General features: G+C 43.5%; 1 protein-coding gene across 1 annotated transcript in view; it reads left to right on the top strand.

Annotated features, from left to right (window-relative positions):
• Nucleotides 1-23,243, top strand: part of GRIP2 (glutamate receptor interacting protein 2) — a 406,943-nt gene that overhangs the window by 334,197 nt on the left and 49,503 nt on the right. The window contains exons 10-14 of the mRNA XM_036738758.1: nt 1,672-1,797; nt 3,680-3,832; nt 6,355-6,541; nt 12,293-12,438; nt 16,101-16,181. Of these exons, the coding sequence (XP_036594653.1) occupies nt 1,672-1,797; nt 3,680-3,832; nt 6,355-6,541; nt 12,293-12,438; nt 16,101-16,181 (693 nt within the window). The remainder of the gene's footprint in view (nt 1-1,671; nt 1,798-3,679; nt 3,833-6,354; nt 6,542-12,292; nt 12,439-16,100; nt 16,182-23,243) is intronic.

Below are 23,243 nucleotides of genomic sequence, written 5' to 3'. Positions count from 1 at the left end.
TCCTAGACGTATAATAGGAGAGAGGGTGACAAGAGATCTCACTTCATAGTCAGGAAATCCTGGGCTCCAGTCCATCCTTCGATAGATCCTGGCTGGCTGATTTTGGGTAAATCATGGAATGTTTCAACAAATGCCCCGGGAAGCTCTCCAAGACTATAAGTTGCAGAATAGTCATGTCTGTCGAGATCTCCTCTCCTCAGGGTAAACCAAGACATTGTGTGGGGTTGAGTTGGAATGAGAATCGCCTTTGGCTTTGACCTAGAGAGAACAGAAGGGAAAGGAGAGAAGAAAAAGGAGCAAAAGAAATAGCAACTCCCATCTCTCTGGGGTTTGAGGTTTATTAAACACTTTGCTTGCAGCAACCCTGTGCACAAGGTAGGGCAAGTGTTTACTCCCATTTTATAGACGAGGAAAATGAGGTTCAGTGACTTGCTTAAAGTGACATTGATTATAAATATCAAAGCAGAGACTTGAACCCAGGTCTCCATATCTAGAGCGCCATATCTGTATCTTTCCATTACTCCATGACCCATATGTGATATTAAAAAAAATTAAATTTAAATTAAAAAATAAAAAAATCTATTCTCCATAGCATGTCAGTATTTGATTTGTGCAATAATAAACTCACTCTAGGGAACAAAACACACTTTCCAGGAAGCCTAAGAGTGTAGACAAATCAGCTTTATCCATAAGTCTTTTTCTTGACCATAGCCTATATGGCAGGCTCATATGGGCAAATCACTGAAGCTTTCTGAGGCCTAATTTCATCACCTGGAAGCTGATTGAATTGGACTGGATGATGTCTGTTTTCTCCCAGCTCTAAATTCTTTTATTCAGTGACCTGACCAGGTCTTTTGAGAGGCAGTGTGATGTGAGTTATCCAGGGATTCAGGAGGGACCAGGATTCTATCACCTTCGACATTCACTACCTGGGTTACAAGTCACAACTTCTTGGAGCCTTAGTTTCCTCATTTTTAGAATGAAGGATTTGGACTGTAATTACCTCTGAGGCCCCTTCCAGCTTTCTACAACATGATCCTAAGAGAAGATTTGGGGGAGAAAGGGTACACCACTGTCAAACCTTATATAGGATGCACAAATGTCTCACCAAAATTCTGATGAGCCGAGAGAAACCAGATTATGGAATCCTAGAATTCTGGAGCTGGAAGGTGCCTTGGAGATCCCCAAGTCCAATTCCCTCTTTTACGGATGAGGAAACTGAGGACTACAGGGGCAATTAACTTCCTCGAGGTAATGTAGGTAGTAGGAAGCAGAACTGAGATTTAAACCCAGGTCCTCTGACTCCAAATCTGGAGTTTTTACCACTACACCATACTGTCTGAGAATTTTGGCAGGGGCTAGAAAGAGTCCCCAAAATTGCCCACCCTATCCCAAGTAATTATTTGCAAAAGGGTGGGGTGGGGGAAAATGAAAAAGGTGAGCCCTATCTCTGAGGAGACGAGCCCTCTCTGACCATCCTTTTGTCCACCTTTCCTCAGAGGCCCAAACCAGTAGCTTCAGAGTGCATTGGGATAGTCACTTCCCCTCTCTCTGCCTGCCTTTCCCTCAGATTGTACAGCCCCTAATGCCCATGCTATCTCTGTCTCTTCTTTCCCCTCTTCCTGTCGGGCCTCTCTTATCTATCTTGGGTCTCTTGTGGTCTGGACACAGTGAAGGTGCAGAAGAGTGACCATCATCACTGTTGGGACCCCTGTGTCAACTACTGCCCCAGCCACCATCCCAGCCATTGCAAGACACCCACCTGGAATCAGCCCTCCAGTCAGGATTACTGCAAACGTAAGAGTTTGGGCCAGCCTTTGGATCTGTGTGGCTTAGGCCTCTATGAGAATCAGGACCAGTAGCAACCTCATTATTTTCCTCCCCCAACCCCACCCCAGCCCCAGGCAATGAACCTGGATTAAAAATGGAATACTCTTCCATGGATAAGTGACCAAGACTCATCTCAATTAAATTAACATTTATTAAGCACCTACTATGTGTCCATGCAAGGCACTATACTAAGTAGTAGGAATACTAAGATAGACAACCTTCTTCCCTTTTAGAATGAAGGCTCTCTGAGGCCAGGGACTGTCACACTTTGTCTGTATTTCCCCAGCACTTAGTCCTGGCGCATAGTAGGTCCTTAATAAATCCTTGCTCATGGACTGATTGTTCCAGTGGGAGTTGGTAACACATATACATATAAGTATAATACAGAGTGGAGCATAAGACCATAGATCATCACACAGGTGTAGCCAGGATTTGAACTCAGGTCTTGTAACTCTGGAACCAGTTTTACTTCCCCTTTATCACATTGCCGTCATATTTAGTGCAGTCGTTTGTAAGTGCCTTTGGCCATTTTAGTCATCATGAAGGAACTTATTCTGTATAAGGAATGTAGGAGCTGGGGTTTTATGGATTTAAAGCAACGTGATACTTGTCCTCGGGAAGCTTATAGTCTGCAAATAGCAGTGATCGGAGTGGAACATTGTCATTCAATTCATTCCACCAATAATAATAGTTAGAACGACAACAACATTATGACTAACACATTTCAGGCTTATGAAGCACTGTGCATATATCACCTCATTTGGTTCTCACAGCAGCTCTGGGAGGTAGAAGCTATTATTATCCCCATTTTACGGATCAGAAAATAGATAAAGGTTAAATGACTTGCCCAGGGCTATAGCTGTCCTAAAGCAGGACTCAAACTCAGGTCCTCTTGACTCCAGACCTAGAGTTCTATCTGCTTGTCTCAAAGTGAACCAAGGATTCTTAACCTTTTTTGGATTGTACGCTGCTTTGGCAACCTAGGGAAACCTATGGACTCTGCAGAGTAATGTTTTTATGTGAATAAAATACATGGGATTACAAAGGAAGTCAATTATATTGAAATACAGTATCAGATTATTAAAAATAACAAGCTCGCAGATTCCAAGTTAAGAACCCCTGGTCTAATGAGTACCAAACACCATGCTAGGCACTAAGACAGATGCAAAATTTAGATCAATTATATAGTCATTGCCCTCATGGGGCTTATAGTCCAGTAATAATATGTGCATAGAAGAGGTATAAACAAAAAAGAGTGCCAAGCCTCAAGAAGAAAAGGGCATTCATGATGTATGACCAGGAAAGACTTCATGCAGGAAAAGGCATTTCCATTTGAGCTCGGTTTTAAAGTCTGGGTAGAAATTTGGGGGACAGTTAAAGCCAAGGCAGGGGAGTAGGAAATGACATATTTGGGTCATGGTAAATACTTAATATTATTTTCAAAATACAAAATCGCTGCTTTAGGTACAAGAGGGAGAAGGGGGTTCAACATCAGCTCAGCTTTTATGGTCACCTTATAATAACAAAACATGGTATTTGGCGACATGATGCATCCCATGTCAGAGAAGCAATAGAAATCCAGAAAGAGCTACTTTCTGGTTATATTGGGGAGAAAAAGCATGAATACCCGTGGGCTTTGATGTTGTTATATACTACTAAGCCCAAGGTGACTTCAGAGAAGTATTTTTAACAAATTGTGAACATCCTAAAGTTCTAGATCTTCTTTGAAGATTTTCTGTTAAGCCCTTGGAAATGTAGAGCTTGGTGGGGTCCATTTAGGTGTGTTACAGAGCTGGGGGCAGGCTTGAACCTTGCCATATCATTCAACTACGGTTAACTTTCTCCTCAGCCCTGTCTGCAGCCCCTTTCTCCTCACCGATGCTGAATGCTCATGGCTTCTCTTGCCCAAACTCGAGCACACTACCTCGGAGCACCCAACCCATGAGCCCCCGGGCAACCATGATGAGGAGAAGACAGAGGAGAAAGGAGTACAAAAGTTCACGTAAGGAAATTGACCCCAAATAAACTTGTGTCTTGAGATCACTTATCCTCTCTGGTCCTCAGTTTCTCTATCTCTAAAATGAAAGGATTGACCTAGATGTTGTCTAAGATTTCTTCCAGTTCTAACAAGTATGTTCAAAAGTCTATTTTATCTGCATTTTGCATTATAAAGTCTTTTCCAACTCTTCAACATTCTGTGTCTTAAGTCCTCTTCCAGGTCTGGCATTTTGTGTTCTAAGGTCTCTTTTGTCTCTAACATTCTATACTTTAATGCCTTTCCACTGTTTTAGTTCTGAGATTCTATGAATCTGGCCTTCTCCCCACTTTCCTCCATTAATCGGGCTATCTCCCCAGGTTCTTTGCTGTCTTCCTTGGCACCCTAGGAGAAGAATCTGGGTCTGCTCTTTTAGAACTATTTATTCTTATTATTACTTTTTAGAATTTGTTCCCTCCGCTGCTAAAAAGAGATTTCTAGAATCTTGCCTGTTTAAACATAATCCAAACTAAGACAATTTGGGGTCAAGCCAACCGTAAGTCATCTTTGGGGAACAGAAAAATGAGGCACCTGGGAGGAACCAATTATGACAATTGAGCATTGAATTTGGCTGAAAGTATCCTGGTTCCATTTATAACATAATGTCATTAGGAAAATGCATTCTAAGGTCCAAAGAGGGATGCCAGGAGCATGTATCTTTCTCATCCCTGCCTGCCTATGACATTTACTTTTTCCTAAAATAGACTCTGAAGATAGGCACTCTACTGTAGGACTCAGAGTAGATGTTAGAGAGGGCAAAACTGGAACCAACGAGAGGTGTGCACAGTCATAGAAAGGCAAACATTTTGCCTCAACATAAGGAAGAACTTCTTCGCAATGAGAGTTGTCTGACCACAGGATAGAGATACCTAAGAAAATAGGGAGGTCCCTCTTACCAGATGTGTCTGAGCACAGGCTGGATGACTGCATTATTTGGAGGTTGGACTAGACAACCTCTAAGGTACCTTACAACCAACAATGTGATGATACATTTTTTAACAACCAACTCTAGGAAAAAAAAATGCATGTACATGACACAGTTTAAGTTTAATCTATCTTATTAATAATTTCTCCAGCCTTTTGTTAAGTCTAGACAGTCAACAAAACAATAAATCAAACTCTAATTTTTAGCATTTGCCATTTTCTGAGATGTAAAATGCTTCCACTAAAAATTTAACATTTTGCTCTCTCGAGCTGGTGTGAGCTGGTTCCAGGACCCCTCTGCTTAGGACCCGAAGTTTGTGAATTATGTGACTGAGAAATAAACGTATTGTGGGATAGTGCAAAAAAGTGCTGAACTTGGAGCCAGGACACCTGGGTTCAAATATTAGCCCTGGCATTTACTGGCTGCATGATTCTTGGGAAGTTATTGCATTCTCTGAGCTTCAACTTCCTCTATCCTAACTATCTCAAGGTTTTAAGCCTTCAAAGCATGAGTGATTATAATTAACTCAAAGTGAATTCAGGTGACCCTCCACATTTGAACAGTGGCTATTGTCCTTCTTCCTACACAAGACATAGTTGAAGATGAAGTCTTTCTTTTGTGAGAATGGGACCATGCATATATTCACTGCTTTTCCAGTGTGACTTCGAATACCTTGATCCTGTAGGACAATGTAGATTGGCCCGAATTTCAGGCAGCAGAGATGCAATGGGAAGAGTATGGACTCTGGAATCAGAGGACCTTGGTTTGAATCTGACCTCTGACATTTACAACTTTTGTGACCTTAGGCAAGTCATTTAGCCTTTCTGAGCCTCGGTTTCTTCATCCGTAAAATGAGGGGGGCTTGGATGATATGAGCTCTGAGATCTCCTCCAACTTTAGATCTATGATGACTCACTAACCATGTATTGATCAGGAGATTTACATAGAAAAGGGATTCTTGCTTTAGATGGAGATTGGATTAAGTGACTCCAAGGTCCTTCCAGTTCTGAGGTTCTGGGGTCTGCTGACTATAAGGCTGCTCTGCCTCCCTTCCCCCTTTACTTCATTCTACCCATCATTGTCCTTCTGCGTGACAAAGGAGAAAGAGAAGAGGAAGAGAATAAATATTTATTAAGCACCTATTATGCACCAAGCTCTTCACAAATATTCTCTCATTTGATCCTCACAACAACCCTAAGAGATAGGTTCTATTATTATCCCCATTTTATATTGAGGCATATTGAGGTCGAATGACTCACCCAGAGTCACACAGCTAGTAAGTACCCGAAATCAGAGTTAACTGACGTCTTCCTGACTCCAGGCCCAGCACTCAATCCTCTGCTCCACCCAGCTGCCCTTCAAAGGGTAGAAGCATTCATTCAGGATGTTTCATTCTGGGGAGGAATGAAGGGTAGTAGAAGAAATCACTAAGGTAACAAAGAGAAAGTCAGGCCCAGTATCTAGATTGTAAATACTTGGAGAGGAGACTGAGCAGTGAAAGGAAAGCCCCCATCAGTGCGCTGGCTTCCTGATGCTAACCTCATCTATCTTTCTCTTCTTTCAGTGTCCCTTGCCTCCAGCACCGTGGGGCCTGGTGGCCAAATCGTGCACACAGAAACAACAGAAGTGGTCCTTAGGGGTGACCCCCTGAATGGCTTTGGACTCCAGCTCCAGGGTGGAATCTTTGCCACAGAAACCCTTTCCTCCCCACCTCTCATCCGCTTCATTGAGCCCGACAGCCCCGCTGAGAGGTTAGATCTATCCCCCAGGAACCAGAACCAATCCAGCTTGCAAACCAGCATGTATTTCTCCAGAACCAGCCCTGCTACTGGAGATTAAAGGGAAGAGAAGAAAAAGAAGTCACTAGCATACCAGACCCCTGTCCTCAGGTGGCTTAGGATCTATTTAGGCACACATTAAACAGAGATAAATATAATCAGATGCTAACTTGAGACATTGGAGTAGGAACTGGACCCATAATCTTAATGACATAAGAAATTCTCTCTACCAAAAAAGTAGGTTGGCACCTTCTCTATAACTTAAAAGTTCTGGAGAGCTGCCTGGAGCATTTAGAGGCTAAATGACTTACCCAGGGTTGGGCAGCCAATATGCATCAGGGGAGGACTTCAACCCAGATCTTCTTGGTTTCAAGACATGCTCTCTGTCCACTACATCCCTATATGTATGATATATGCTGTGGGGGTCAGGGAGGTCAGAAATGAATGCAGACTGGAGTAGTCAGTGAAAGCTTCCTGGAGGATGAAGCTTTTGGGTTGGGTCTTTAATGCTACCTAGAATTCAGTTGGGTGTAGAAGAAAGGGAAGGGCACTCTAGAGAAGAGGATTGGCCTGAGCAAAGGTGTGGAAGTGGGAAATAGTTATAGGTCTGTGTGGAAACCTTCCTGACTGGACCAGAGAACGGATATAGGGTAACTGATGGATAATTAAGTTAAAGAGATAGGTTTGAATGATCATCTAGGTGGCATAGTGGATAGAGCACCAACCCTGAAGTCAGAAGGACCTGAATTCAAATCTGGCTTCAATATTTACTATCTGTGTGACCCTGGGCAAGTCACTTAAACCCAATTGCCTCCAAAGAAACAGAGCAATGGATTTGGTTCAGAGCTTTGAGTGCCAGGTTAAGAGGATTTGGCACTTGATCCAGTAGATACTACAGAGCCAGGCCTCTCTACATACCACAGTCCTGCCAGCAAGACTCACTGGGGCAGAGACTTAAGCTGTAGGAAGCCTTTGGTCTGTTTTTAAATCCAATTTACAATTAAAACGGACTTTTCTCTTTCAATTAAGTAGAACAGGCTTACACTACATTAGGGATGTCCCGAAGTATTCTTTCAGAGACGCTATAACACAGCTTCTACTGGGGAAGCCAGTTCTACTCCCCCAAACTCCCTGAGTTCCTGGGCCAAGTCAGTCTGAAAGATAGGACTGTTAAGTCAATTTGCTAGAGAAGAGGCAGGGCTGTGTCTGTGTGTCTGTGTGCTTGTAAAAGTATGTTTGTGTTTGTATGGTACACTTATCCCTGTGTGATTTTGAGGAAATGTGTACTTATGAGTGTGTCTGGTGGTCTAAGTATGCATAGTAGGAGCTAAGATTGACTAGGGGTGGGGAACCTGCGGCCTCAAGGCCACATGTGGCCCTCTAGATCCTCAAGTGCAGCCCTTTGACTAAATCCAGTTCTGTCAAGTTTGGATTCAGTCAAAGGGCTGCACTTGAGGACCTAGAAGGCCACATGTGTCCTCAAGGCCACAGTTACCCCGCCCCTAGAGCAGACAGATTGTAGAAGGCCTTGAATCCTAGGTCAGGACTTAGTTCTTCAGTCTTAGCCAATTGCCATCTTTTGCATTTTTTTGAGAAGCTTAGTGGGCTATGCCAGAGACCAGGACTTTGGGGATTTAAATCTCCCTTTTCCCAGTAGTCACCTGCCTAAGAGAGTACAGCTGTGGCTTAGAGATTCATTGTCACCCTTATCTCATGCAGTAGTAGGCCAGCCACCTTGCTGTAAAGTCACTGTAGCAGTGAGGGACTCTGGGAGGAAGCCAATCTCTGCTCCAAGTTGGTGCCCAAAGGACCATGACTAGATACCTAAGAATCCTGAAAGATGAGATAAAATTCAGCCTTCAGAACTATGCAAGTCCAAGGCCAGACTGATGATTGCCAGGGCTGTAATTATCCTAGGCTGCTTTGGACTTCTTCCATCTCTGCAGACTCTTGGGTCATTTCACATGAAGGACATGACCTATTACCAAAATGCCACCCTGGACAGGCTGGACATAAAGATATCAAATTCTCTAGGCAGTGTAGGAAATCAGGCCAAGTGACCTACTGTGACAACTAACTCAGGACAATTCAGAGAAGCCTCTGAGATGCCACAGAGTGGTAGAAAGCACCAAATTGTTCATCTTGAACTTGGCACTTGATACATTCGGTCTCAATTTGACATGTGAGTCAATAGATTTGATTTCAAATCCTGGCTCCACCTGTGTGATTCTGGGCAAGTCATGTCCTCTTCTCTGGGTCTCAGTTTCTCCATTTGTAAAACATGGGTGTTGGATGAAATTATCTGCTCTGAATCCTCTGATTCCTCTATACTCTAGGGTCATAAAACCATAGATTTAAACCTGAAAGGAAGCCCTTGGAGGTGATCTGTTCCAAGGTTTTCAAGTACGTGATTGAAGGCAGAACCCATTGGTCCAATTAGTCTGTATTTCTGGGGCCCCCGAACCTGCAGGGGATCTAAGTCACTCTGTGCGTGAGCGCACGCGTGCGTGTGTGTGTGTGTGTGTGTGTGTGTGTGTGTGTGTGTGTTGGGAGGCAGGAGAGACAAGCTTCCTATAGGAGCATAAGACTGTTTACTCTGACTCCTGGATGTGATTCAAAATGGACCCAGTGAGTTCCTGCCTACCTGACATGGATCCATGGGGCCTCTGGGCCCCTCTTTCTGACCAAGCTTCATTAAAAAGTAGTGGGGGTGTTGTCTTCAAGATAATAGTAGTGAAAAGGGCATTAAGCAAGCAGTCAGGAGACTCACAGGATTGGGTATTTTTAACACAAGTGAGTTTGCTCCCTCCAGCCTTCATTTCCTCATCTGGAAAATGGAGAATTTGGACTTGATGGTCTCTGATGTTCCTTCCAGACCTAAAGTAGAAAAGTAAAAGTGAACTAAAGGGATGTGCTAGCGAACATTTGGATCCCATTTTAAGGTCCACAGAGCACTAGATGTTTATTGTCTAACTTGAGAGGGGCGAGGGCTTTTATTATCCCCCTCTTTACATAAGAAGAAACTGAAGACCTGAGAAGTTAAGTGCTTTACTGATGATGACGATAATGCTACTAACATTCATATATTGCTTTAAGATTTAGAAAGTAACTTACACATATTGTCTCATTTAATATTAAAAACAACCTCGTGAGGTAGGTGCTATTATTAACCCTAATTTGTGGATAAGGAAACTGAGGCTGAGAGAGGTCAAACAATGTGTCCGGGGCTACAGAGCTAGGAAGAATCCAAGGCAGGATTTGAATTCAGGTCCTCTTGACTCCAGGTCCAATAGGTGACTCACTGGCAGACCAAATTTCCCCCTAGCATGATGATGTCTTCATCTTAAGACTTGAATTCTTCAGGGATCTGTAATGTCATTAACGTGGGTCTGCCTCTAATGCAGGAGATCTCAAATCTTCTGTAATTTAGTAGAGTCTACAGTTATTGCCATGGCCAAATCAGTCGTGTCCTACAGCCAGGATGGTGAGGACCCTCTCCAAACTTAGCCAGGCTAGAACTAGGAGAAGAGATGCACAGTTGGTCACCAGGTCTATTCTCCAAGTCTTTCTGGCTTTGTGGCATGTAACGGGTATTGGTGTAAGAAGGCAGAGAAGCATTTTGTGTCTCTTGTCCATGGGGACAAGCCAGGATGTCACAACCCTCCCCTCCCTTCTCAAGTCACTGAGGGAACTGACCCAACGCTCTGCTGAGCAGCGACGTGCAAGAAAGGCCATGCTCAGGCTCTCCCTGTTTGTCATCTTTGTTCTGTGAACCTTAAAACACGCCCTAAATGTGGCTTTTACACAGTGGGAGGAGCACAGGCTTGAGAGGGAGAGGATCCAGATTTAAATCCTGCCATTGACCTTCGGTCTGTGTAACCCTAGGTGAATCACTTAACCTCCCTGGGACTCGGTTTCCTCATCTGTCAAATGAGAGGGTTGAACTAAATGGCCTCCGAGGTCCTTTCCAGCTCTTAGAAAAAGAAAAAGAAAAAGAAAAGAAAACCTTAAAAACCAGAACTAAAAGTGGCCTAATGTTCTTAACCAAGGGAAGCTGTTTCCAGAACCCCATTTCTGATCCCCATTGTTATCAAGCCGGGAAGGCAGGCTCAGACAGCTGTCACATAGCAACACCAACACGGCCTGATGGGTCTGGCTGGCCTTTGATATAAGCATGTGTTCTGTTGCCTTCAAATCTTATGACTGAAAGGCACTTCAGAGGCCATTTGGTCCAGAAACTCTCTCTGGAAGAGAAACGGCCCAGCCTTTGAGGGAAGACCATCGGTAAGAGAGGGCCCACCACCACCTGTTAGGCTGTAAAATCTTGAAAGCAGAGACTATTTCTTGGTATCCTTAGCACTTAGCACCTGGCACATAGTAGGTGCTTAATAAATGTTATTTGTCTGACTAACACCACCCAAGGCTGCCATTTATATAGCTCTAAGTGTTGGCTTTATGTCAAGACCGAATTTACCAACAAACTATAGATATAAACCATATCAACAAGACAATTATCTAAACGTGAATAAGAAGACTTTTCTCCAGACTGTCTATTCAACATCTTCCTAACACATTTTTCTGAAAGGCACTGAGCCACAATGGGAAGAGAAATTAATCTGGAGTCAGAGGACCTGGCACCAAGTCCAACTTCAGTCACTTTCCCTTTGGGTGCCTGGGGGAGGTCCTTAGACTCTCTGGATATCAATTTCCTAGAAAATGAGCAGGTTGAGCCTAGTGGCCTCCAAGCTCCTTCTCATTCTAAATCTGTCATCCTTTCATTCTTTCTTACTTCTGCATCTTTGTCCACATAATTGCCCTTCCCAGAATTCCCTCTTCCCCCTCTCAATTTAATTCCTATTCATCCTTCAAGGTCTAAAGTCCATTAATTAAATGGGGTGGTGTCTGGAAGACTTGAAGTAAGAAAGATCTGAGTTCAAATCCCACCTCAGATACTTACTTAGCTATGTGACCCTGGGCAAGTCACTTCACCTTTCCCAACCTCAAGTTTATCATCTAAAATGTGGATAATAATAGCTCTGACCTCACAAGGTTATTGTAAGAGTCAAATGACATCACTTTGTAAACCTAATCCTGATTCCAACTCTGCCTCTGATGATAAGCCCAATTCTGGCTATTATTATCATATTATTTATTATTATATTATATTGTTATGCTATTATTATATTAGACATAGTCCTAGTATATGAATTCTCACTAACCATCTCAGCCCACTCCTCTGAATTCCTCTTAGGGTCTATACCTCTCTTGAGTACTTGTCAAATTCTGCCTTGTATTGGTGTCTGGGTCTCATTCCCTCACTGGACTGTGAGCCCCTTGTGGGTCAGAACTAAATTTGATTTGTTGGTAAATGCCCCTATGCCCTCATTGTACACACTTTCTCAATGGCCCTCTGTAGGCTGGGATGTTGCCTTGGGAGAACATAGTAGTGTGAAGAGAACCCTGGGCTGGGAGTTAGGAGCCCCGGGTTCTCAACCCAGCTCTCTCACTCATATTCTGCCTGGCTGCGGATGTATATTTTGTCCCCATAAAGGCCCCTTTGGGGCCTCGGCTGTGTCCTAGTCACACAATGGGATTGCAATGAGGGGACCCCAAAGGCCCCTTCCAGCTATGACGCTTTGATCCCATCCCATGTTCTTTGTCTCCCACCTTCTCCACTCTCCCCCCACCCTTCCTGCCCACCGTCCTTCTCTTTGGGGATTCCAGATGTGGCCTGCTGCAGGTTGGAGACAGAGTACTGTCCATCAACAGCATTGCCACGGAAGATGGCACCATGGAGGAGGCCAACCAGCTCCTGCGGGATGCAGCACTCTCCAACAAAGTCTCCCTAGAGATTGAGTTTGATGTAGCAGGTAACCAGACCCCTTATACATGAAGCATGCTTCTGAAAGTGGGCCTACTGTGTGTCAGAATTCAGAAAGACGAACAGATTTTTTAAGGCCTTTTCCCCCATTCCATGATGCCTGCCATCTCTGCCCCACAAACTTACATTCTCTGCTCCCTCCCAAGGGGCTCTCAGGTGCTCCCAAAAAGGAGGCCACGGCACAATAAAGAGTGTGGGGAGTAGCTAAGAAACCCCCGTTTCCAGTTTCTGGTTCTGGTACTTACTCTCTGGGTGGCCTTGGACAAATCACCAAATCTCTCTGAATCTCAGTTTCTTCCCCTGTAAAATGGGTATAAACAAATTCTGTCCCGTCTACTTCACTATTATCCCAAGCGATATTGAATATGAAAGCACACTGGAAATAGATATATGTGAACAGATCTAAGGGAAGAGTGGGGATGGAGAGATGGAGCATTTACTAAGCGCCTACTGTGTGCCAGGCAGTGGGCAACGTGCTTCACAAATATTTTCTTACTTTATCCTCACAACAACCCTATGTGGAAGGTATCGTTATCCCCATCTGACAGATGAGGAAACTGAGGCAAAGAGAGGTTAAGTGACTTGCCCAGGATCACATAGCTAGTAAATGTCTGAGGTAGGATTTGAACTCAGGTCTTCCTGACTCCAGGTCTGGCTTTCTAGCCACTGAACTGTCTAGCTGCCTAGTCCAAGGGTCTATTGATAATTCTACTTTGTTATATAAATGAAGACTGTCCCTGTATAAAAGGGAATGGTACAAAAAGAGGTGATGAACTTCTATCTGTTGACCAGCCATGCCAAATCATACTGTTGGGGTGGTGTTCTTCCTTGAACTGAAGGCACATTCTTAATGCTCATAGCATCCTAGGCCCCTGCCTCCCCAGGCTTAATATAGCCTCTTGGCCTAACAGCTGGTGAGGCAGCTGAGTGGTTATTATTAGGCTGGGTGGATTCCATGTCATTTCAGTGCCCTTGGGACCATTAGATGGCTAAGAGATGGCGGGCCACTCCATGGCCACAGAGGGGCCTCGTAATGTCCCTAGCCTGCATGCTAATATACCTGTGGGTATCCTGGGGAAGCAGATTAGAGGCTTTACTTAAAGGTAAAGAACCAGGCTGGCTAGCCATGAAGGATCAAAGGGCCTCTGGAGTGCCCCAACTGCATTCATTCAGCAAACATTTACATGCATTTATTAAGTGTCAGGCATTGTTCTAGGCACTGGAGATACAAAGACAAAAAACAAAATGGTCTTTGCCCTCAAGGAGCTTATAGAAGGAAACAATATGTGCACAGATAAACAAATAGAAAGTAATTTTGTACAAAGTATAAGAATATTAGCAAAGGGGTGGGGGGAGGGAGGGGACTATCAGGATAAGTCTTCTGTAGGAAGAGACACTTGGTCTGAGACTTGAAGGAAGCTGGGGATTCCAAGAGATGCGGATGAAGAAGGGTGTATTCAAGGCATAGGGAACAAACTTCATCAAGGCATGAAGATGAGAGATAGAATGTCCTGTGCAGAGAAGACAACAATTTGGCAAAATGTTGAGAGTATGAACCTCTCCCCATAAAGAATTTGGTACATTCTCCATGAACCCAGAGTGGGGGGTATACTCCAAGCCTCCCCTCCTTCAGAGAATATTCCATATTCATAAATGACAGAAAAATGTATGGGAAAGGATGATAGATTATCAAGAAAAAACTTCCTAACAATGAGAGCTATCAAGAAGCTAAATGGGTGGCCACACACAATGGTGGGTTATCTATCATTGGAGATCTTCAAGGAGAGCCTGGGTAGTCACTTGTTAGGTATGTAAAAGGTGATTCTTTGGGGCTTATGGGTTAAATTAAATGGTTACTGAGATCTTCTCCCCCTTCTGAAATTCTTTGAATCTGAGAGTTTCAAAAAGAAGATTTAAAAAATGGGTCAAAAATCAATAAAGTGAAATTTAGACAGAATAAATGTAAAGTCCTCCATTTAGGCTCAAGAAATCAATTTGTTCAATGGTAGGATGAGGGAAATGTGGCTTGATAGTAATTCATGTGGGAAAAGGATCCTTGGCATTTTAGTTGCCCACAGGTTCAGTATGAGCTATAGTTTGAGGTAGATGCTTAAATTTTTTTTAAAAGCTATATCCATCTTAGGCTAACCATATAAAGTTGTCCCACTGTGCTTCTGCCTGGATTACTTTGTCCTGTCCTGGGACTGCATTCTGAAAAAGATCGTAACAAACTAAAATAAATCCACAGAAATGTAATCAGGATGGGGAGGAATCTGGAAATTACAAGAGGGAGAGTTGAAGGGTCTGGATTGTTTTGCCTAGAGAAAATAATACTCATTGGACAAGTCTGGTCCCTGTCTTAAAGTGTGGCAGTGGGAGTATTCTTATCTATGTAGTTACAGAAAATAGAACTAAGATGATTGGGAACAGGAAGGGGAATGAGAGGGAGGTAGATTTTGGTTCAACATATGCAAAAACTTCTTAGCAATCAGAGTTGTCCAGCAATAGAATGGAGGGCTTTTATAGTGTTCTGTAGGCAAAGACTGGATGACCACTTGGTGGAGTTAGGGTAGAGGAAATTCTCGGTCAGTTATGGGTTGAACTGGTTGGGTTTTAGCCCTGAGAGTCTGAGATTCTGCAAATCAATTCTAGTGGCATGGTGGAGATCTATACCAAGGTCACTGTCCCTGAGTAGGTCAGACAACTTGAAGAAGGATCTAGAATATCTTCTAGTTCAGTCTCATTGGGTGTCGGATAAGGTTGGAGTAGAGATGGAGGCAGTCTATAAGACTCCTAAGTCCTGTTTTCCAGAGCCCTCACACTCAAAGTTTGAAATATTGAATAAGAGGAAGTAAAAGAAGCTCGGTTACAAGGGGACCCTTTTTGAAGAAACTGTCCTTCTTGAGCCAGTGTTATGTGTAAGCAAAGTAGGTGGCCGATTATACAATGTTGTTTGACAGGTCTTGAAAGGTCCAGATAACTCCAAATAACTCCCTGACTGATCTGTTAGGATACCCCCAAATCCAACATTACCAAGTATATACTCCTTTTGGGTTAACTCTTGGTAGGCTCTAGTTAAAGTGCAAATGTTACTTTAGGGAGTTGACATATTCCGACATTATCAGCTTGGAGTAGTTATAGGCCACAACTAACCACCTCCACCCACTTCTTAGATCCCTAGCTTCCTTTAAGGTTTACATCATATGCCACCCCCCATAGGAGGTCTCTTGGGATCCCCTTAGCTGTCAGATCTCTCTCCCTTCTCTTCATATTATTATATATCTAGTTACCTGTTGCCATGTTGTAGGCCCCTAGCAGAATGGAAGCATCCTGAGGGGCAGGGACCATTTTGCTATTTATCTTTGTATCTCAGCATTTGGCACAGGGCCCGGTCCATAACAGGAACTTACTAAATGTTTGTTGGGAGTAAATATCAGTTTCCTCTTTTGTAAAATGAGATTATTAGACTTCATCATCTCTAAGATTCTTCCCAGCTTTAAAAATAACCAACCAAACAAGAAAACCTTGGGACCAGAAGTCCAAGTGGGCTGATTTTCTTGACTAGGGGAGGTCAACCTTGGTCCTGAATGATTTTTGACAAGTGTCTGAATTGCTCCAACACTTAGGCATGCCTGTGTCTTTGTTTTCCAGAGTCAGTAATCCCAAGTAGTGGAACCTTTCATGTGAAGTTGCCCAAGAAGAGAGGAGTAGAGTTGGGGATAACCATAAGTTGTGAGTATCACTTTTCTGTTTCTCCTACAGTAGTTTGACATAAACTGGAGGGAGTCACCTCTCTTCCCAGGGCTAAATCTGCCCCCCCAATATGTCATCTGGGGGGTTGATACTATGATGGTCTCTGCCATTACAGTTCAGGAAATACTTTCTTCTTGAAAATATGCTAGAGCTGTCTCATTCAGAACCTCTGAAAGATTCAGAGATAAAAAGCAGCTGGAAAACTGAACAACAATTAGCAAGTTAGTATTTCAGTAGACAGGAGTGACAACCCACTTGGTGACCAACAGAGGGTGACAAGAGAACTTACCCTAGAATGTCAGCCTCCTTCCATCTCTCTGCATCTTTTTCTTTCTACACCTCTCTCTTCCTATATAGCTCAGCCTCTCTAGCTCTCTCTTCCTCTCCTCTTTCATATCCCCTATTTTTATGTCTCGTGTGTCTGCCTCTTTCTATTGTTGTCTTTTTCTTCCCTCTTTCTACTCTCTAAGCCTGTCTCTCTTCCCCTCCCTCTCTGTGTATCTTTTTCTACTTCATTTCCTTTCCCTTTTTCTTCCTTCCTTTGCTCATTTATCTTCTACCTTGACCAGCCATGACATTGAAAACAGTATTCCTTAAAGCATTGTTTATATGCATGAAGGACCATCTTAAATTTCTTTTTTGTGCATTAGATGAGTTAAATCATTTATTATTTCCAGCAGAAAGGGGAAAAAGGAATCCCTTCAAACCTGTCCCCAAAGTGACATTTTAAAACATTTGTTCTTGGTACTTGATTGATTTTTCCTCCTCAGAGACTGCGGACCTAGACAGAAAGCAGGTTCCCCACCTCCTGCTTTATCAGGGTAAAGGAAAAACACTTCATTGGATCCAGGAAAGCAAAGAGGGCCAGCCACCCCAGATGCGAGAGCAGTGGGGGGCAGGAGGCAGGAGGGAGAGGAGAGGTACAGCCCCTTCTCTGGCTTTGCCCCCACTCTACTCCTGTGCACGTGACCTCCTGTCATATCCTCTTACTCCCTCCACTCCCTCCTGGGTACGATCTGTGCCTTATGTAAACTGCATGAGGACAAGGACTATCCAATATCTAAACATTTTTATCTCCTTCAATACCTAAGTCAGAGCTTTGCCCTCAGTAGATTCTTAAAACAAATGTTTGAACGAATGAATGAGTGAATGGACCCTCTATCTCACATCCCTTTGCTTTTGCCCTAACTGATCCCAGTGCCCAGAATGCCCTCCACTCACCTGCCTTTTAGACTCCCTGACTTCCCTCAAGACTCAACTCAAACAATACCTTCTGAGGGACTCTGTTCCTAGATCCATGCCCTGCCTCCATCAGCCGCTAAGAGCTTCTGTGAGGCAAATGTTTTCAACCTTTTTCGTATCATGGACCCCTTTGGCAGTCTTGTGCAGTCCATGGAGCCTTCTCAGGATGTTTTTAACTGCATAACATAAAATACATAGGATGACAAAGGAAAACAATCATGTTAAAATGTGGTTATCAGAATATTAAAACAAAAACAAAACAACAAGTTCACAGGCTCTGGGCTGATCTAAAGTACCCCCAAGCATTCGAACAGTCCTGCCGTGGAATTCAGGCTGCCTTCAATGGAGCTCCTCCTCCCCCTCCTCATTCCCTGGCTCCGTCCAAGCAGCAGGACTCTGACAATATCAAATGATATTCTCATTTTATCTCAGAGTCAATATCCGGTCTGCAGAAAAGTTATTAACTTCACCCTGAGCCAGAGAAAAGGAATTTGATTGCCAGGAAGATGGGGGAGTGTGTTTTCCTCACTCAGACTTCATGGGTCAGAGGAGCCAAGGGTCAGTTATGAGGCGTGCCTGTTAAAAAGGATGGCACTCAGGATGTGGGTTCACCTTAGTGCATAAGCAGCACTTCACTCCATAGAGTTGGAACAAACTTGCTAGATAGTCTCTGGAGGAACTAGGTGATGCAGCGGATGGAGTGACGAGCGTGCAGTCAGGAAGACTCGAGTTCAAATCCAGCCTCAGAGACTTACTAGCTGTGTGACCCTGGACAAGTCGCTTGACCTCTGTTTTCTTCAAGTTTCCTCATCTGTGAAATGGGGATAATAATAGCATCTACTTCCCCGGGTTGTGGGGATCCAATGAGCTCAGCTACCATCATCATCACCTTCATCATCATCATCATCACCTTCATCATCATCATCATCACCTTCATCATCATCACCGTCATCATCATCAACAGAGGACATCATTAGCTATCATCATTCTCACCTTCATCACCTTCATCATCATCATCATCACCTTCATCATCATCATTACCATCACCATCATCATCATCAAACAGAGGACGTTGACCATGATAAAACTTTTTTTTTTTCCTGAGTGACCCCCAGCCATTAGGGACCTCAGTGATGGGGCTAGGTTAGGACCTGAAACAGTGATCCCCACTGCCGAGGGCTGCTGAGAGGAGCAGGGCTGTTTGCTTTTGTTCTAAGCAGCCCCAGGTTACAGTGAATGCTCGTGTCTGATTTTTGTAGTTTTTCTGTCTCCTCTCGTCTCAGGTTGCTGCCTTGCCGTCTGTGTGACTCTAAGGGTGTGTGCTTCTAGGAATGAGTGTCTTTTCTCACCACTTCCTAAACATGTGTTGCTTCTACTCTGTTAGGAGATGGCTCCCAAATAAAAGGACAAGGATCCCCCCAAATTTCTTTTCTTTTTAGAGCTCGGAGGAGACTCACAGGTCCAAACTCCCTTGTTTTACAGATGAACAGTCTGAGGCCCAGGGAGGATTTGAACTCAGATCTTCTAATTCCACAGCCAGTCTTCTTTCCACAGTACCATCACTCTTTCAACCTATCAGAATCTGTAGGCATTATCTTTCCTGCAAAAACTACCTTCTTCCTAACTTCTATCATTCCGTGGACAGCTTCTCTCCGATTTAAAACCTATCATGTATCCTTTGACCCTTTGAGGCCGCTAGATGGCACCATAATGCACAGAGCGCTGGGACCATAGTCCGGAAGACTTAAGTCCAAATCTGGTCTCGGAAGTTTACTAGCTGTATTACCCTGGGCAAGTCACTTAACCTCTGCCTCAGTTTCCCCAAATGGTGCTTATAACAACACCTACCTCCCAGGGTTGTTGTGAGGATCAAATGAGATAACATTTGTAAATCACTTAGCACAGGACCTGGGATGCAGTCAGTGCTTAATAAATGCTTGTTTCTTTCCCTTCTCCAGCTTCCTCTCTCTCACTCTCTACATCTTATCAGTTGTATCATTTTATCTCCAAAGTATTTCTCTGCTCCATCTCCTCTCCTCTATTTACACTGGCACAGTCCTAGTTCAGCCTGTCATCCCCTCTAATCGAGACCATCGCGAAAGCCTGCCTCTTCTGCAGACCCTCCTGCACATAGCCCCAGTCAGCTTTCCCAATGCACCGGTCAAAGCAAGCCATTCCCCTTTGCAAAAAGCCTTCAGTGGCTCCAGTGAGAATAGAATTGCCTAGAAGATAAAAATAAGCTAGCAGGGAAAGGATTATAGACATGACTTTGTTCACCAACCCTCTCATTTGATAGTGGTGGGAAGATCCTAAAAATTGTAAGGAATAGAGCGAGGCTTCTAGCTGAGATCTTTAAACTCTTTCTGTGATGCTACATGCTGTACTCAGGAATAGATGAGAAAAGCATAAAGGAACCGTTCTTTCTCATGGCATGACTTGGGAGGGAAGCAGTATGGTGTGGGGCAAATACTCTGGATAAATCCAGAGTCTGAGAACCAGGATGCAAAGCCTACACTCTGAAGTCTTAGCCAAATCATTTCACCTCTATGGGCTTTTTTTCTCTCCTGTAAACTGAGGGCATTGGACTAAATGCTCCTTAAGCTTCCTTCTGAATCAAATTCCGTGAGCCTACAATGTGGTATGAGGGAGATGGACCGGGGTGAGGTGGCAAATCTCAGAGGTATGGGAAGAATGACTCTGGAGTAAGTGGAGGGGTGTGGAGGCATCGAGTGGCCCATGCCACTGAAGGTCAACCTGCATGCCACCTTTGGTATAGATGCCATCAGTTGACAATCCAAACCTCCGCTTTGCTTGCAAAGTAAATCCCTTGTTATCCTCTTGGCTCAACTGAATTATCCTCACTCTCTTAGAAATGTTTACTTCTGTGAATCAGGTTTTAGAGCATTCAACTTAATTACATTTCAGCCAAATGCTTTATCTCAATCAATAAAGAGATACGTGTGTACCCGCAGAGCCACTGGTGCAAATGAGTTGTGGTATGTAACTCCTCTGAGGGAAATAACACCTCGGTTGCTGACACCAGACTTCCTATTAAAATCCCCAAACAGACTGGCCTTTGGAGTTTCTTCATCCATCATGGTGCCACACAGAGGGCATCCAGATCCCAATTGGGAAGGGGTGAGGAGCTGGGAAGCAATTTAGAAAAAGTAAACAATGGCATTGATCATCTTTAGCTCTGCCCACCACCATCCCCCCACCCACATGCTCATGGAGTATGGCTTCCCCCCTCCCCTTAACAAGTACTGATTTATGACGGCTTGTTTCTAAGATATAACTGCGTTTGGTTCAGTGAGTACATATTGATCAGAATCTATGTACAAGATCCCATGAAAGGGACTATATAAAGGTAAAAGGAGTCATAGCCCTGGCCCCCATGGAGCTTTTAGTCCAATGGGTGGTCGCAATATGTATATCGCCAGCGGAATGCAGAATATGAGTGTATGAGAAAAGTATGAATAAAAGATGTAAAGTGACAGTTCCACGCAGTGGATACTATCTTTACTTTTAGAAATATGACACACACACAAACCCAGAAGCTTGGGTATAAATAAGTGAAGCAGTTTCTAGTATTCTCACTGAAGGTGCATGTTGGAACTCCTGTGGGTGGGGGGAGACATGGACGAGCGGTCCCCCAAGGAAAAGATTGGATTGTAAGAAGAGAAGGGGTATTAATGTGGAAGGGGAAACCAGTGGTATGAGAGGGGCACCTGGCAGCATGGAAGAGAGCTATGAGATTGAAAGCTGAAGCCAGTGACCCAGAGTAAAGTTGAAAAGGCAGAGTGGATATGGTCCTGTTGTTTGGAGTTCCAATGCCTAAGGGGACAATACACAAGCTGTTGCTCTGAGACCAAGAGGAAAGTGATTGAAAAGAAACTACTGTAATGCCTGAGCAAAATTTGTCTACTCAAGGACCAGACCTCCACACTTCAGCCAGGTTAGTGGCACTTTCTCTGACTCTCTCCACCAGTGCTTGGCTGCAACTTGCATGCCACCAAATATTTCTTTCATACTATTATCTTCCTTTCTTGTATGCCTGATTCCTCCTAAGGTTTCCACCTCTTACTCCCTTCTATAGATTCCCCTTGCCCTTTTAAAGTGGGCATGCTAATATGATGATCTAAGACAATGCTAAAAGACTCATGATGGAAAATGCCATCCACATCCAGAGAAAGAACTATGGAGACCGAAGCATACCATTTTCTCTTTTTTATTCTTTCTCGTGTTTTTTTTCCCTTTTGTTTTGATCCTTCTTTCACAACATGACTAATGTGAAAATATATTTAATATGATTGTACATTTGTAGCCTATATCATGTAATTGGAAAAAAATAAAATACTATTAAGTGAGGGAAAATAAAGTGGGTGTGCTGGAAGCTGCTGAACACGTTCCACAAATTAAACATGATGTCCATCACGTGGACCTTCTCCCTTACAAGTGTTATACAGAGAAGAAGGAAAAAGAACCACAAACATTTCTGTAGAGCTTTACAGATTACAAAGTATTCCCCCATGCATTAACTCCTCTGATGATCACATTAACCTTGTTAGGGCAGGAATTGTTAATACAGATAAGGCAACTGAGTCTGAGACATGGAGTGGCTTGCTGGAGGTCACATGTCAGTCTACTTACTATAAAGGAAACTGATGGCCATCCCACCATTACAAAGTAGAACTCTGGCTGAGTCTAATGAAGAGAGAGAACTCATTTTTAGTAAGTTTTATGATTCCTTATTTGCAAATAGTGAAGTCACAGTACTTGAAAATACTTATGTTCTTAAGGAGATTAAACATTCCTTCCTAGGCTCATCTTTCTATTATGGATTTTCTCAGCAAGCTTCTTTTCCCCCCAAAGATAGCATAGCAACAGTTCTTAATGTGGGGACCTTGAACTTGGTTGTTGGGGCTTTTTAAAAATACTTGAATCACTGTTTTTCAATATAATTGGCTTCCAAAGGGGTCTATGACATGCAAAAAGATTAAGAACTCCTGGCACAAAGGGAAATTACAGGAGTTCTCCTAGAACGAATCTCTAATCAGTCAGCTCCATATGAATAAGGTTTTATTAGATCCAACTATTCTGTCTCTTAAGCACAGCATTGTGTTGTCTTTGCTTGGTCTCAGCATAAGGGGAAATGTAGGGAAAATAAGCACTTATGAAGCACTAGCACATGCGAGGCAACATGCTGAGCACTTTACAAATATTCTCTCTCATTTGATCGTCACAACAACCTTGGGAGGTAGGCATTCTTATTATCCCCTTTTTACAATTGAGACAACTGAGGCCAACAGCTTAAGTGACTTGCCCAGAGTCACACAATTGGTAAATGTCTCAGGCTGAAATTTGAATTCAGGTCTTTTGCCTCCAGACCCAGTATTTTATTCACTGTGTCACCAGCTGCTTCAGCATAATAGAGCAGCATGAAAATCACAGACCAATAGATTGTCAGGGCTGGAAGGGCCCTTGGGACATGGAATGTTAGAGCTAGAAGGGATGTTTGAGATCATCTGTTTTTAATCCTTCATTTTTATTTAGGGGCAGCTAGGTGGCACAGTGGATAGAGCGCCAGCCTTGGAGTCAGGAGGACCTGAGTTCAAATCTTGCCTCAGATAGTTACCAGCTGTGTGACTCTGGGCAAGTTGCTTAAACCCAAGTGCCTCCCAAAAAGAAAGAAAATCCTTCATTTTTACAGAGAAGGAAACTGAGTCCCAGAGAGGAAGATTAACTTGCTGATGATCGTATAGCTTGGCAATATCAGAGAGAGTCTGGTCTCAGCACTAG

Source organism: Trichosurus vulpecula, chromosome 9 (assembly GCF_011100635.1).
Source record: "Trichosurus vulpecula isolate mTriVul1 chromosome 9, mTriVul1.pri, whole genome shotgun sequence".
Taxonomy (NCBI): domain Eukaryota; kingdom Metazoa; phylum Chordata; class Mammalia; order Diprotodontia; family Phalangeridae; genus Trichosurus; species Trichosurus vulpecula.
This window is presented reverse-complemented; position numbering and strand designations above follow the sequence as displayed.